Raw genomic sequence first — 15,786 nt, forward strand, 5'->3', positions numbered from 1 at the left:
GTATATGATTTGCATTATTCAACACAGACGTCCCTATTGTATTCACTCAAGTCATCCTAGCATGCTTATAACTTGGACAATAGTGGAATTATGCTGACTTGAGAATCTATGAATTTGTATCTTAAAAGAGTTTCTTGACAAAAGCCATGGTTGGTCAGAACTAACAGAATCTTTCACCTTGTGCTACAGGCACCCCTGGAGTTTAATCACAGTGAAAGGAGACCCGTCCTCATCCGTCGAAGATCACGTGGAATATAATGGTAATTCAGGGTGAAGAGGTCGTCCCTTCTCTCACAGCCTCCATGTTTTGGTTGTGGTAGTCTGATTTCCATTGAATATTTTGAGCACATGTTGAACATGACTGGGTCTGATTTATTTTATTATCTGCTTGGCATGCTGACCGTAGTTTGGGTAGGGGTTTGTGAAATTCATGTAATTTGCATTTGTGTAATCACAAGAAATAACCAGAAAACTATGCAACATTACAAGTAATTACACAAAATGTAGGTACATAATGTGGTGCTATATGCTAGTGCAAACTGTGCACTTGCGTCAGTTTTTGTCACAAGAAGTCATTTTACACTAAATAAATAGCATGAGAAACACAATTGCTGATTACAACAGCCAAGTGCGCTCTGGTTGTTTGTGTTGTTCCTCTGCTCCCACGCTATCATTTTGCCATGAGAGACAGCACAATTAGGAGATTTGGCGTAATGGTTTCATTTCATGAATTGCTTGTAATAAATAAGCAGAACATGAAATTTCTGAAATTCAGCAGCTTCACCAGCGTGAATTAAATTTTGTCGGGTCTAGATCTGAGCTCCCGGGATGTGTTAGTAGCTACACAAACGTCCCCTTGAATGTATCAGGTTTTAGTTGGATCCTACAGCCCTCTCCCCTTGGTCTTTTAGTTGCAGGTGATGCTCTCCTGCAGTCTACAGTTCCACAAATGGAGGAGTTCCAGTGTGGTGTTCTGTCAATGGGCGTTTTAGTCAGGATTGGGCTCTCTTGGGTTTGTTAGTCTATCTGGGCTCCCATGGGAGAAGCAGTCAGTTTGCGCATGTGTCACTTACAGTCCAAGCGCCCCTGAGTCTGTTAGCTACAGTAGGAGCAACCCCTGCGTATGATCATGACATCACCTCTCCAAGGTTACATATTGACGTCCTAGTGGGTGATATTATGATGGAATGCATGAATTGCCTGTCTCGTTTTAAATAATGCCCGACCTCTTGCGGATATGCTAGTTACATTTTGACTTAGTATGGGTGACATTATAGTCAATCTCCTCCAGGGTGACTCGATTGCCTGTATGTTTCTTTAATGTAGATTACCTTCCCTTGGATGTGTTAGGGAAATACTGACATCTGAGTGGGTGAGATTACAGCTGAAGCTCCTCTAGGATGTACTGTTTCCTAGTTTTCGTCTTTAATACAATCTGACCTTCCCTGGGTGTGTGTTACCTGCTTACTTCCTAGCAGGTGACATTAAAGCCTAAGTTGCCCGAAGGAGTATTAATTGCCCTTTTGTGTCTTTAAAGCTGCCTCACCTTGCCTGGATGTGTTAGTTACATACTGACTTCTTAGTGGGTCATGTCTCAGCCTAAGCTCCTCCGTGATGTATTACTTGTAGGGTTGTGTCTGTAATACAGCCTGACTTCCGGGGGTGGGTTAGTTACAGGGGTGTGTTAGTTACATACTGACGTCCTAGTGGGTCATGTCTCAGCCTAAGCTCCTTCGGGATGTATTACTTGTAGGGGTGTGTCTGTAATGCAGCCTGACTTCCGGGGATGGGTTAGTTACAGGGGTGTGTTAGTTACATACTGACGTCCTAGTGGGTGAAAGTGCAGCTTAAGCTCCCCCAGGTGCATTGGCTTGTTCTAGTCTTTGACACAGTCTGACCTCCCCTGCGTCTGCTAGTATGGGTTCAACTAGGAGTGCAAGTGGTACCCTGAGTGCACTAGCTAGTTCTCGTAGGTGGATTTCATCATCCACAACATTCCTTTGTTGCTTGCACCTTGTAAGTGATGTCGCATTCGGCAGGTCGTGGCTTCTCTGATGACATTATCACTGTTTCATGAACAGGTTTTAAAGGATCTGCTGTTGCCAAAGTTTCCAAACTCTTCCAGGCTGAGAACGGGGAGCGCTTCAATGTGTCATCAGTCAGTGAGTGGATTGAAGGTGAGAAATGTTATTGTTTCAAACACTGAGGTGCTCCCCTGGTGCGCCACGACAGCATGCCTAGTTTGAGTCCCTGATTTCGTCACTAGTTACCCATGCTTCATGGGCACCATGGGAAAAAAGGTCAGGTAACGTAAGCAACACATAGGGGGTTATTACAACTTTGGAGGAGGTGTTAATCCGTCCCAAATGTGACGGATATACCACCAGCCGTATTACGAGTTCCATAGGATATAATGGACTCGTAATACGGCTGGTGGTATATCCGTCACTTTACCGTCACTTTTGGGACGGATTAACACCTCCTCCAAAGTTGTAATAACCCCCATAATGATGTTAAGTGCAGATACGTACTATTTAGAGTACCTGTTTGCTGCAGAGAAGTGCCGGAACTCTCCCACTAAATGTATTGCAGGAGTGCTGAGAAGTACTGGTACTCTACCTTTCAAAGTGTAGAAGTGGAGGTACTCAGTACCAGGCTGTACCAGCCCATTTTGTGCACTGATGTGAAGCAAATACTGCACAGTCTGGACTCCACAGCATGAACGGTGAGGGAGCAGAGGGTGGGGCAAGAGGACAGGTGAGTGGGATACAGGGACGGAGCGTGGAGCTGATCAGGGGGGTCTGGGAGTTAGGGACATTGGGCGAAGGGCTAACAGGGGACGGAAAAGTGGGCTACAGCCGACAAGTGGAGCAAATCGAGCTGCAGGCCTTGGTGACAACTGCACCCGTTTCCAGATGGCCAGTTGTGCCTTGGTGTCAGGGGATGCCAACCATAATTTTTCCTAAAGACGGTAACTTACCTTTGGTGTACCAGGAGTTTTGGAAGACAATAGGGAAAATTCGAGAGAACGCAGGGAATGCTGGGAAAGGCATTGTTGATTTATATGTGGGATGGAGCAGTAAGCACTACACGGACTCCTAGCATCTCTGTCCTGGAGCAATCTTAAGGTTTCTGAATGAGCTAGCGCCTCCATATTATCCCAAAATAGACTTCCTAATGTAAGCGTCTCCTTCACTTAAGCGAGGGGGACACCAGTCGCAGATGACTACACTGTCCCCTGGCGGCACTGCCTTTGGGCAGTCAGGCACAAGACAGGAAGGCCCCCAGTCTCTGCTGTGGAAAACCCCCGCACTGAAAAAGGAGCTTGCAAAATTGGAGGTGAGTTTGCAGCGCGGGGCATTCTCAGAGAAAAAAGAGAACATGTACCACCCTTTCATGTTAACACGTCTTCTTGTTTTGTATCCAGTGGTGACAGCCTGCGCATCGTTTTGGATTCATTGGTGAATGGAGCTGACATGCTAGGCAGAAGGAGAGCGTTCAATCTGAAGGGACGACCGCATCTAGACTGTTAGTGATACAAAGCGCCCTATTTGTATGCCAGGAGCATAAAACAGAAAGCAGAGAATATGAGCTCCTCTCAGAGATACAGTGTGAGTTAACCAAGAGTGATTCCGCAGAGTAGAATTATCCTAGGATTGAATACCCAACTTCTCGAGACTCATTGATACCATCACTGCAGACGAAGACCAACAGATGGCCCATGCTCAAGTCCCAAACAGCGAGGGAAGTTCATTCTGACAGGCTTCGATAAATTCAGAAAGAAATACAAAGCCTGTCTCTAACACACAAAGATCGGTTACACTAGATGGAGGAATGGGCACTCCATGTTGGAGCCTGCTGTGACCGCAGCCCAGCTCCCGTGTGCATGATTGGTGATAATCTAGATTAAAGTGCCTGGATACAGAGGCGCTTCGAGTGACTATGGAGCCTTCACTGCCCTCATGGGAATTCCATTTCGAGAGGTCACGACACAGGAGACCTTGATACATAAAGCTTTATTTGCTGCTGGGAACACATGCATTACCTCGTGGAAATCCAAAAGACTGCTGACAATGCAATGATGGGACACATTTATCTAGCGTCCGTGTATCTGTAGACACAGTGGACTCAGCAGCTGTTGCCAATAGCAGAAGGCAGAAAAGTTGTTTGAGGTATTGAGACAATTTTTGATCTTAAGCATATAGAAATATACAGCTCTCCTTGAGAGATATAGACTATTTAGCCTCATGCAGCAAGTGTTGGCTGCTGGGCCAGGCTCTAGGCCTAACCTTTTGCATGGACAACCTCTAACTGTACATGGCCTTCGGGTTTATCTGCAGGACCTGGCCTAGAGACTGGCCCTGCCCGAAAACATACTGTTCGAATGACTACCCATTTCACCTCACCCCACCTTCCACCACCTGGCATGTGTGGCCTTTGGTTGGGCATGGTGTGATTTGTCTGCAGGTCCTCTGCCCAATTCACTATATCACCAATCCTCACTGTGTATGACCTTGCGACCAGGTCCGTGCACAGTGTCGCCTGCAACCAAGTACCCAACCAATGCTGCAAAAGGAGTTCAGTCCTGCAGTGGGGATTGGTATGCCATCCCCGTTCCCACCCAAACCAGCTGCAGTCTCTGGGCAGCAGACCTGGCTGTAGATCAGTTGTAGCAAACTCTGTCTGAAGGGCCGCACCTACAGCCATGTACCATAATGTTTTGTCAGCTTCACAAATCTGCAGCCCGGAGGAGAAGATTAAGGGGAAGCAAAGAGGCAGTGTAAGTCCCTGCCATGGAAAAAGGAGCTGGTATTGTTCACCACAGGTAACACATTATGGATTGCCTGTTCCTGAAAGAAAACAGGTAAGCAACGGCTCAGCACATCCTGTTCCCGAACGAGAGTCCCAGCCTTGAACATGTCTGGAAACCAAGGTGAAAGGGACTGGTCTGGTCTTAACTTTAACAGCAGTAATTTCTGCAATTAAACTCCAACATCGTTTCCATCAACCTTTACCACAAGAACACCTAGAAGCAAAGGGCTCCTGGAGACATATTCAATCATTGCTGGTAACTTTGCAGTTTTACCAGCACTCCCCCATGCAGTACAACATGTGATCCTATGAGCTACAAAATGTGATCCTATGAGCTAACATAAGTGTGGCTTGTAAAAAAATGTTATGCCACAGGGCTGTTGGATATAAAGTAGGCTGAAGATTGAATGCATGTGTCCCAAGTGGTGCGTGGTCTCTAGCAGCTATAAAATAGAGCATACAATCAAGAGGACACATAACATTTTCTGAGAACAACAAATAATAAAGGGAAGCAATGGGTACCATCTCAATTACAAGTGACCTACTTCTTGAAATATTTAAAGAAATACACAATTTTGCTATAACATTAATTCAGAATCTGACTGAGGACCTCATTTAGAGTTTGGTGGATAAGGTACTACACCATAATTGTGGCAGAGTGCCTCTGTGAGACAACTTGACCATCTGCCCGCTCCATTTAGAGTCCGCTCGACTGTCATGTTTTTATCAGTGGTGTGTTCTGCTGACTCTGCTGGTGCAGTCCTTACACTGACAGCTCGAGGAAGTCAGGGCATTCAGGGTGAGTACATCAGGCTGCCCGCCACATTTACAGTGGATGGTCTCATGTACTTTTTATCTGTTTGGGCCCTCCAGGAAAAGCTTGGTGTTTCCCAATAAACTGTGCTTGTGGGAGACTCGATAAGTGGAAAAGTAAAACATGAGAGGGGTGTCCTTCTAAATTAATCCCTCCAGATCAGTAGTGGAAATAGACTCATGCAGGGGTTGTCTTAGGCCCAGAATGGGAACCACAAAGGGTCGTAGTTTCTAGGTATATTTGTAAATTAAAAATCATAGAATTTGGTAATCTACAAAATAGAGGAAGCGAAGTGATGGAGGTGTACAACTTGGGTTCATAAAGGAAAACTGAATCCAGTCAGTGAAACGTGAAAAAGTGCTTTTGTGGGTAACCATCCCTATAAGATCTTAATATTTAACCTCTTAGAAGCAGGATTCATCCAGGGTAGCTTATTCTTTGGCTTTCATTGCAGCTCTATGTCATAGCTCAATAAAGCCTGCTGGATGGTGTATCGCTGTTATTCATGATTTCCATCCACCTCCTTTCTAGTTACTTTGTTGTTAAAGTGAGTTTGGATTAGATCCGATACTAATTATTTCCTTGTATTTGGAAATTATCTTTTTACAGCTATTCTACTAGGAATTGTTGAAAGGTTTGTTAACAGGAATCCTTGAAATCATACAAATGAACTGGAAGATTTACTAAGAAATGTCTAGTTTACATAAGCTCGCTTATTTTAACGAGCTAACATTTTCCATATGGCTGTGACTCTTAAAGGAAGGAACTGATTACCTACGAGAGCAGGAGGGGGAATTTTCAGCTAACTGGAAACTAAAGTGTTCAAAGCACAAATTCACTGAAGATGATGAGGAGAAGTGTGGTGACCACGGTGTGCACACCACTGGTAGTGAGAAATCCAAGAAACCCAGGACACTCCATGCAGACATTGCTTCAGGTCCCTCGATCTAACACCGCAGAGCCCTTGGCCATCTGCCCAGAGAGAATGTTAGAGGAAAATCCAAGAATCATGGACGTGGAGAGGCAGCGAGAGTCCAGAACATGAGAACTTAAAGTAAAAGGCTTTAGTTCAAGATGGCTCAGACTTCTTGTTAGGGTCAAGAAGTATTTGAGCATGGAGAGGGAAATGTATTCTGTCTAAACACCAAGCTAGATTATCTCAGGGGTATCATTCTCCCTTTGATCTCAATGATATCACTGTGTTGACATCTTGCCTCTCCGTTAGCCTCTCAGTGGTCTGCTATTTCTTCCAGAGTGACTAGGGTTAGGGCAAGATATGATCATTACAGCAACTAGGCTGTCTAAAAGTTGTATTTACCTTCTGTTTCTGCTTTCATGTCATCTGAGATTAAAAATAGTAAGGTCTAGTGACATGGACTCCAAAGATCAAACCAAGTGTGGCAACTGCTACCCCTCAATGCCTTTAAATTACTTTCATGGTCACGGTGTAGAAACTTTCTGTGGACTGTCCTACACCATATGGCCTAGGGCCCTTTGGCTCTTGGAACCAGAACCCTTTGACCTTTCCAGCTGTCTTTCCACCTCCCCTCCTGTATAAGACCAAGCTCTCGGAAACAACATAAAGACTAGGAAAGATGGTTATGCAAAAATACACAGATAGACTTATGTGAAAAAACATATTGAGCTCCATGTTAAAACAATAGCCACTTAGATAGCAAAGACGAAACACCTATGTGCCAGCATAAAAGATACGACTATCATAATATAAAATACTTTTTGAAAATATAAAAAAATATTCTCCTTTAATTTTGTTTGTTTTTTCAGATGTGGAGTGGACTGATTGGTTTGACAGCTATGAAAGAAACAGGATCAGCACATGGGAAAAACTGTCAGAACTCAGGGCTGCTCATCCCGGCAAAATCTGTGCTCGGCCTGCCGACATACAGGTATTGATTGGAACAAGTATTTGATACACTGAGATATGTTCATGGATTCTTTGTTGAGTGTTAAGTGCTGCTATGTGGAAGCAGGTGGCATGGATGAGATAGCCAAAGGTGGGGTATGTATAGGTAGATCTGCTTTCTAAATTTTATCTCTTCTCAGCCTCTTCCCCCTCCTCCCAAACCCCTCCACACAGTGTCAGTATTCTGAAAGAACAGCACCACAGTGCTGTGATTTATGTCCGGTAAATTGACCTGCACACAGAAGCTCCCATCCTTGGGTCCACCAACATCTCAGCATTCTCGGCAGGAGAGAGATGCTACTAAAAAGCATTAATGAGTCTAGGACTCACATCATAAACCAAGCAGACAAGAGGAGGACAGTACAGCCTTTCATGAGTGTGCACACATACATAGACAGATACATGAAAATTCACCCACTTACAATCACACACACAGGCAAATGCAAGCACACCTTTACAATCTCCTTTGCAAACACTCACAATTTTTCTAGTTTGCAATAAGGAAATCTAGATTTTATTAAAGGCAAGAAGGTGGAAAGTAAATGGAAGTATTCTTTTAATGGCTTTTCCAGCAGCAATCAAATAATAGCAACAGAAAAGCATTTGCGATGCCACTGTATATGTTAGGTTATATTGATTTTTATAGCAAAATAATCTCCAAAGAGGTTATCTAGGTGCTTGGGCATGTGTTTAGTTTTGTGGTCCAAAGCTTCTTGTGGAGCTCAAGAAGTGAGGAGGCACCTCTGATGTGTAGAGGGAGGTCGTTCCATGTTGTGGGTGTGATGTAAGAGAATGAGCGACCTCCAGTTTTGATCTTGCGGATGCAGGGAATGTGTGCAAGTGACAGTGCGGTAGAGCATAGGTGTCTGGTGGGTTGGTGAAAGTGTATGCAGCTGTTCAGGTATTCTGGTCCTGTGCTGTGTAGGGCTATGTCTGTGTGCCTGAGCAGTTTGAATTGGCTGCGCTTGTGAATGGGAAACCTGTGAAGCTTTCTGAGGTGCAGTGTGGTATGGGTGCAGCATAGGAGGTCGATTATGAGCCTTGCAGCAGTGTTCTGGATGGTCTGGAGTCTGTGTAGGAGTTTTTGGGAGATTCCAGCATAGAAAGTGTGGCCGTTGTCCAGCCTGCAGGTGATGAGTGCTTGTGTGATGGTACGTCTGGTGTTCTGAGGCAACAGTTTGGAAGCAGGAGGTGCACACTTCATTGACTTGAGCATTCATGTTGAGCTTGTCATCCAGGATGATCCCTAGATTTCTTGCGTGGTCTGTGGGTGTGGGTATTGGTCCTAGCTCTGACGGCCACTCGGTGGAGTCTCATAGGGAGATCTTGTTGCTGAAGGCCAGTACTTTCGTTTTGTCAGAGTTATGCTGCAGGTAGTCATTCTGGTTGTGGTTGTTTTGTCTGTCAGGGAGAGGATGAGTTGGGTGTCATCAGTGTAGGAGATGACGGTGATGCCTTGTGACTGGATGATATTGGAGAGTGGTGTCATGTATATTTTGAGAAGGGTAGGGCTGAGAGACGATCCCTGTGAGACTCTGCATAGCAATATCTTGGTCTGATGTAAAGGGTGGCAGCCTGACCCTTTGGGTATTTACTGTGAGGAAGTAACAGATCCATTTGAGAGCTGATCCTTGTATGCTAGTCTTGTGGAGTTTTTTGATGAGGGTGTTAGGGAACAGTGTGTCAAAGGCCACTGAGAGGTTGATCAGGATGAGGGCTGCTGTATATCAGACTGAACCTCCGCCTCCTCCCCTTTTTATTGTGTGTCGATGACCTAGAGAAGTTTGATGAGAAAATGTAGCTTGAAAACTTAAACTAGAAACTCACAGATATCTGAAGAAACTTTAATTTGAACCCTGAAACATGTGTATTTCTGAAACATTAAGAGCCTGGAGAAAGTTTTGAAGAATTAGGCTGCATGGAAAGAAGATAATAAAGACAATGAGCAATGCCATTTGATAAAGGGAGAAAAGGTGTTGATAAACAAAATGAAAGCGAGGTGATACAATGTAACATTTGTATATATCACCTGTAAATTAGAATTAAAGGGAGGGGAGGTACGGCATTGGCATTCTACCTCCTTTTATGTAATGAAATCTAGATGTTCAATGGCATATGTGGCTGTAGATACACATGCTTTGTATAAGTCCGCCGTCTAGTGTTGGGCTTGGAGTGTTGCAAGTTGTTTTTGTTCAAAGAATCTTTTTGAGTCACGAGATCGAGTGACTTCTCCTCTTGGTGATACTGCGCATGGGCATCAAGTCCTTTGTTAGATTGGTTTCTCTCAGCTATCAGGTTTCGACGTGTTTCCTCTTGCTCCGATATTTCTCAGCTCGATCTCTTCCGAACTTTCCCTTCCATCTTTCTTTCAGCACTGGTATAGTATTTTGATCGCGTTTTTCTAAACTTAAAGTACTCGATCCGAATTTCTGAGACAAAGTCTGTTCACCACCCTGCTGTTGAAATATGCAAGGCTGATAGAATGGACTCTATTTAGGTTCTGTCCTCGATGCCACTCCAAATTTCCACAAACCGATCAACACCTGGTGTGCAATTTGTGCTTGTCCTGGAACATAAAGAAGAAAACTGTGAAACCTGTAGGGCTTTTAGATCTGATAAGACTCTCCGGAACCGAAGAGCGTGTCGGTTGAAGATGGCGTTGAAGACACTGGACAACACTCCCGACATCTTTGGAGAGAAACATACACAGGAGGAAATCAGACATCGGGCATGCCCTCTCTATTCATTCCAAGTCGGACGTCAAATCTGACATCGGGATTCAGCTGATTCCTGCAGCACAACATGTGAGTACATCAACCCCAACTTCCCATTTAAAGACATTGAAAAAAACATCTAAGCTGGTCATCGGTCCACCACTGCCTTTGGGCCATGGTAGATTCCGAAAGTTACATTTGGATGCCCCGTCCTACGGCTTGGCAACGAAAAGTGCCAAGGCCAAGACGTCTTTGGCATTGACCACAGACTCAACAGCATACCACACAATCTCGGGGTCGAGTTTTCGATCCAAGCATTTCGGCACTGAGAAAGAAGCCTTCGACATCAGTTTCAGAGCCAACACCTTTGGTTCGACAAAAAGCTTCCATTCTGAAAACTTCAGAACCGAGGACAATGGCTTCCAAGGACTCCACTCTTTCATCTGGAGCAACTTCACCAGTGGAGCTAATTGTGGAACTAATGGACGCTCATCAGCTTGTTGCTTCTATCCCGTTCCAATTAAAAGGAGACTAACCTTTCAACAGACATTGGACACTGCTCCGCCTCCTAAAAAAGTCTCTAAGGACAAAGACAAGGCTCCAGATCTCACTCATCCTTCTTCACCTCACTCTCCTGTACTTCCCCTTACTCCTCCACCTCCACCACCACCACAATCTCCTACATCTTTCATACAGCCACAATTTTCTCCACAAGAGTCATCATCACCTCATGGATATAAATTAGGTGAAATTCCACAGGATGTAGATACATGGAATTTATGTGATCCAGATCCCATACTTCCTAATGACCCTGATTTGTATCCAGCAAGGCCTTCAGCCCCTGAAGATGCAACAGATTATAATCAGGTTAATGCACGGGAAGCTGCATACCATAACGTAGATATGCATACTGACCCCATTGAAGAGGATTTCCTCTTTGATACACTGACCAGCACTCCCAAAGAGAGTCAGTTCCTACCCATGTTGCCAGGTATGCTTAGACATCACACGGATATCTTTAAAGAGCCTGTTAGGGCAAGGGTTATTACCCCAAGGATTGACAAAAAGTACAAGGCAAGTCAGACCCTATATTTATTAAATCACAAGTACCTCCTGACTCTATAGTTGTAAGCGCATCACAAAAGCGTGCTAATAGTCAGTCCACCGGACTGATAAAAAAGTTGATGCAGCAGGGAAAGTGTAGCTATATAAGCTGCTAATCATTGGAAAGTTGCAAATTCACAGGCACATTTGGCAAGATACGATAGAGCCCACTGGGACGAGATGGAAGAACTGCTTCAGTACCTTCCACAGGAACATCAAAAAGAGGGTCAGGAGACAGTCTCAGAAGTGCAGGCCCTCTGAAACAATTCTATTAGATGTGCCATTGATTCAGCATATACCACGACATGTGGTGTAAACACAAGTGTTATTGTAAGCAGGCATGCGTGGCTGAGATGCTCAAGCTTCAGGCCAGAAATACAACAGGCAGTTCTCAATATGCCTTTCGATTAAGAATACTTGTTTGGCCAAGAAGGTGACACCGCCATTGACAAGCTGAAAAAAGATTCAGAGAGAGCTAAAGCTATGGGGGCCCTACTAACTACAGCAAGTAGGGGTAATTTTCATAGACCACAATATAGGGGGAGGTTTCAAAACATCATTTACTGAGTCTTCCACCTCCAAGACCAAACAAGGAACACATTTTTACTATAGAGAGGTTCTTTCAGAGGCTCTTACAGGGATGCAAATAACAAAGGCAGAGGTAAGGCATCCACCGCAGAGGTTCTGCCTCAAACACACACCAGTGACTGCTTACAGATTCCTCCAACACACACCTCTCTAGTAGGGGGAAGACTAGCAAATGTCTATCCACAATGGTACGATAGCACAACAGATCAATGGGTTCTGTCAATTGCCCACCATGGTTACTGTCTAGAGCTCATTTCAACTTCACCAAATATTCCCCCTCGGGTTCACAAATTTTCACATGACAATCTCATTCTTTTGAAAGAAGAGGTACAATCCATTCTTCTCAAAGGAGCTATAGAACCAGTTCCCCTGTCTCAACAAGGGTTAGGAATATATTCTCGATACTTCCTTATACCAAAGAAAGATGGGTCATTAAGACCAATTCTGGATCTCAGACATCTCAACCTATACTTCCTTTCAGAGCATTTCCATATGGTCACTCTTCAAGATGTTATTCCCCTATTACAGCAAGGCAATTTTATGACAGCCTTACATCTCAAGGATGTATATTTTCACATTCCAATACATCCAGCACATTGAAAATACCTCAGATTTGTCATTGCGGAAAAACACTATTAATTCAAACTTTTACCATTCGGGGTAACAACCGCTTCCTGGGTATTCACAAAATGTCTAGTAGTAGTTGCCACATTCCTCATAAGACAACATATGCATGTCCTCCCCTATGTGGACGACTATCTCATCAAGGCAAATACCATCCAATAATGTCAGAATCATACTCAGTACACAGTAAATGTTCTACACACTCTGGAATTTACAATCAGCTTCCTCAAATCCCATCTCCAACCCTTGCAGATACATATCCAAACCCAGCTCGTATTGAAGCCTTCCAAACTCTTCTGTCTCAATTACAGGACAACCACACTTACACATTGAGAATAGTGATACAGCTATTGGGGATGATGGCTTCATGCATTGCCATCATTCCGCATGCCAGACTACAAATGCGTCCCTTACAGCAGTGTCTATCTCGTTAGTGGTCTCAGTCATAGGGTCATGTCCAGGACCTAATGTTGTTGGATCGCCACACTCACCGCTCTCTGCAATGGTGGAATCCCACCAACCTCACCAAGGAGCAGCCCTTTCAAGACACTATGCCTCAGATCATCTCACTACAGATGCAGCACCGATAGTTTGGGGGGCTCATCTCAACAGCCTTACAATACAAGGCAGGTGTGATCCCATTCAACAACTTATCATATCAACTATTCAGAGTTACTGCAGTCAATCTAGCACTCAAAGCATTTCTGCCACAACTATCCCACAAAGTGGTTCTAGTCTGTACAGACAACATGACAACCATGTATTATCTGCAGAAACAGGGGGAACACACTTGTCTCAATTGTCCCTTCTTGCTCAGACAATTTGGAAATGGGTAATTCACCATTACATTCAATTACTGGCAGAATATCCCCCAAGAATGGACAATCAGTTTGCAGAACTCATAAGCAGGATGCAGCAACAAGTCCATTAATGGGACTTCACCCACAAGTACTTCACTAATACTTTCACCTGTCGGGAACTCCTGAAATAGACCTCTTTGCCACAGCAGAAAATTCAAAATGCCAAAACTTTGTGTCCAGATACCCATATCCTCAGTCCAAGGGCAATGGTCCATGGATGAATTGGTCAGGGATATTTTCTCATGCCTTCCCGCCTCTCCCATTCATTCCATTTCTGGTTTGCAACTGAAACAAACATCACTCACCATGATCCTTGTAGCCCCCACATGGGCACGCCAGCCTTGGTACACATCATTGTTGGATCTGTCTGTGGTTCCCCACCAGAAACTTCCCAACTCCCAACCAAACCTTCTGACTCAAAAGCGAGGTCAAATCAGACACCCAGACCCCAAAACACCCAATCTTGTGATATGGCTCCTGAAGTCATAGAGTTTGGATATTTACAACTCCCCTCTGAATGTATGGAAATTCTTTGAGAGGCATGTAAACCTACAACTAGACAGTGTTATGCTGCAAAATGGAAATGTTTTGTATGCTATTGTCAACCTAAACACATTGATCCACTCAAAGCATCAGTTCAAGGCATTGTTTATTACCTGCTACATTTACACAAGGCAAATTTAGCATACTCATCTATTAGACTTTATTTAGCAGTTATAGCTGCTTACCTCCAAAACAGACAACATATTTCTTTGTTCAGAATTCCTGTAATCAAATAATTTATTGGAGGCCTTAAAAGGGTTATTCCACCCAGAGTTTCTCCAGTATGGAACCTTAATGTTATTATTACTAGACTCATGGGTCCACCTTTTGAACCCATGCACTCCTGCTCTTTGCAATTTCTTTCATGGAAAGTTGCCTTTTTAGTGGTTATCGCTTCCCTAAGATGTGTAAGTGAAATACAAGCTTTCACTTTAGAACAACATTTTTCCAAGTACATAAAGATAGAGTAGTCCTTAGGACAAACCCTACATTTCTTTCCAATGTAGTTTCATCATTTCACATTAACCAATCAGTTGAGTTACCTGTTTTTTTCCCACAGCCAGACTCAGTTGCTGAAAGAGCTATGCGCACACAAGATGTTAAAAGAGCTCTTATGTATTATATTGATAGGATGAAAAGTTTTAGAAAGTTCAAACAACTTTTTGTAGCATTTTCAATGCCTCACAAAGGCAATCTAATCTCTTTAAATGGGATAGCTAGATGGATAGTCAAGTGTATTCAAAGTTGTTACCTTAAAGCTAAAAGACAATTTCCTACAGCTCCTAGAGCACATTCTACCAAGAAAGAAAAGTGCTTCTTTGGCTTTCTTAGGAAACATTCCAATAGCAGAGATTTGTAAAGCTGCTACTTGGTCTACACCTCACACATTCACTAAGCATTATTGTGTAGCTGTTTTAGTTCACCATTGTAGGAAGTTGGCTCTGTATGCACTATTTCAAAGTAAGGAATAGTATGCACAGAGTCCAAGGGTTCCCCTTAGAGGTAGGATAGTGGCAAAAAGAGATAATACTAATGCCCTATTTTGTGGTAGTGTGGTCGAGCAGTAGGCTTATCAAAGGAGTAGTGTTAAGCATTTGTTGTACATACACACAGGCAATAAATGAGGAACACACACTCAGAGACAATTCCAGGCCAATAGGTTTTTGTATAGAAAAATATATTTTCTTAGTTTATTTTAAGAACCACAGGTTCAAATTCTACATGTAATATCTCATTTGAAAGGTATTGGAGGTAAGTACTTTAGGAACTTTGAATAATCACCAAAGCATGTATACTTTTTACATAAAACACATATAGCTATTTTAAAAGTGGACACTGCAATTTTCACAGTTCCTGGGGGAGGTAAGTTAATGTTAGTTCTTGCAGGTAAGTAAACCACCTACGGGGTTCAAATTGGGGTCCAAGGTAGCCCACCGTTGGGGGTTCAGAGCAACCCCAAAGTTACCACACCAGCAGCTCAGGGCCGGTCAGGTGCAGAATTCAAAGTGGTGCCCATAACGCATAGGCTTCAATGGAGAAGGGGGTGCCCCGGTTCCAGTCTGCCAGCAGGTAAGTACCCGCGTCTTCGGAGGGCAGACCAGGGGGGTTTTGTAGGGCACCGGGGGGGACACAAGTCAGCACAGAAAGTACACCCTCAGCAGCACGGGGCGGCCGGGTGCAGTGTGCAAACACGCGTCGGGTTTTCAATAGGTTTCAATGGGAGACCAAGGGGTCTCTTCAGCGATGCAGGCAGGCAAGGGGGGGGCTCCTTGGGGTAGCCACCACCTAGGTAAGGGAGAGGGC

At 44.0% G+C, this 15,786-nt stretch overlaps 1 protein-coding gene across 1 annotated transcript in view; it reads left to right on the plus strand.

Moving 5' to 3' along the window:
• Positions 1 to 15,786, plus strand: part of CEMIP (cell migration inducing hyaluronidase 1) — an 899,136-nt gene that overhangs the window by 621,493 nt on the left and 261,857 nt on the right. The window contains exons 7-9 of the mRNA XM_069223002.1: positions 190 to 260; positions 2,082 to 2,177; positions 7,412 to 7,533. Coding sequence (XP_069079103.1) covers positions 190 to 260; positions 2,082 to 2,177; positions 7,412 to 7,533 — 289 coding nt within the window. The remainder of the gene's footprint in view (positions 1 to 189; positions 261 to 2,081; positions 2,178 to 7,411; positions 7,534 to 15,786) is intronic.

Source organism: Pleurodeles waltl, chromosome 3_1 (assembly GCF_031143425.1).
Source record: "Pleurodeles waltl isolate 20211129_DDA chromosome 3_1, aPleWal1.hap1.20221129, whole genome shotgun sequence".
In the NCBI taxonomy this organism is placed as follows: domain Eukaryota; kingdom Metazoa; phylum Chordata; class Amphibia; order Caudata; family Salamandridae; genus Pleurodeles; species Pleurodeles waltl.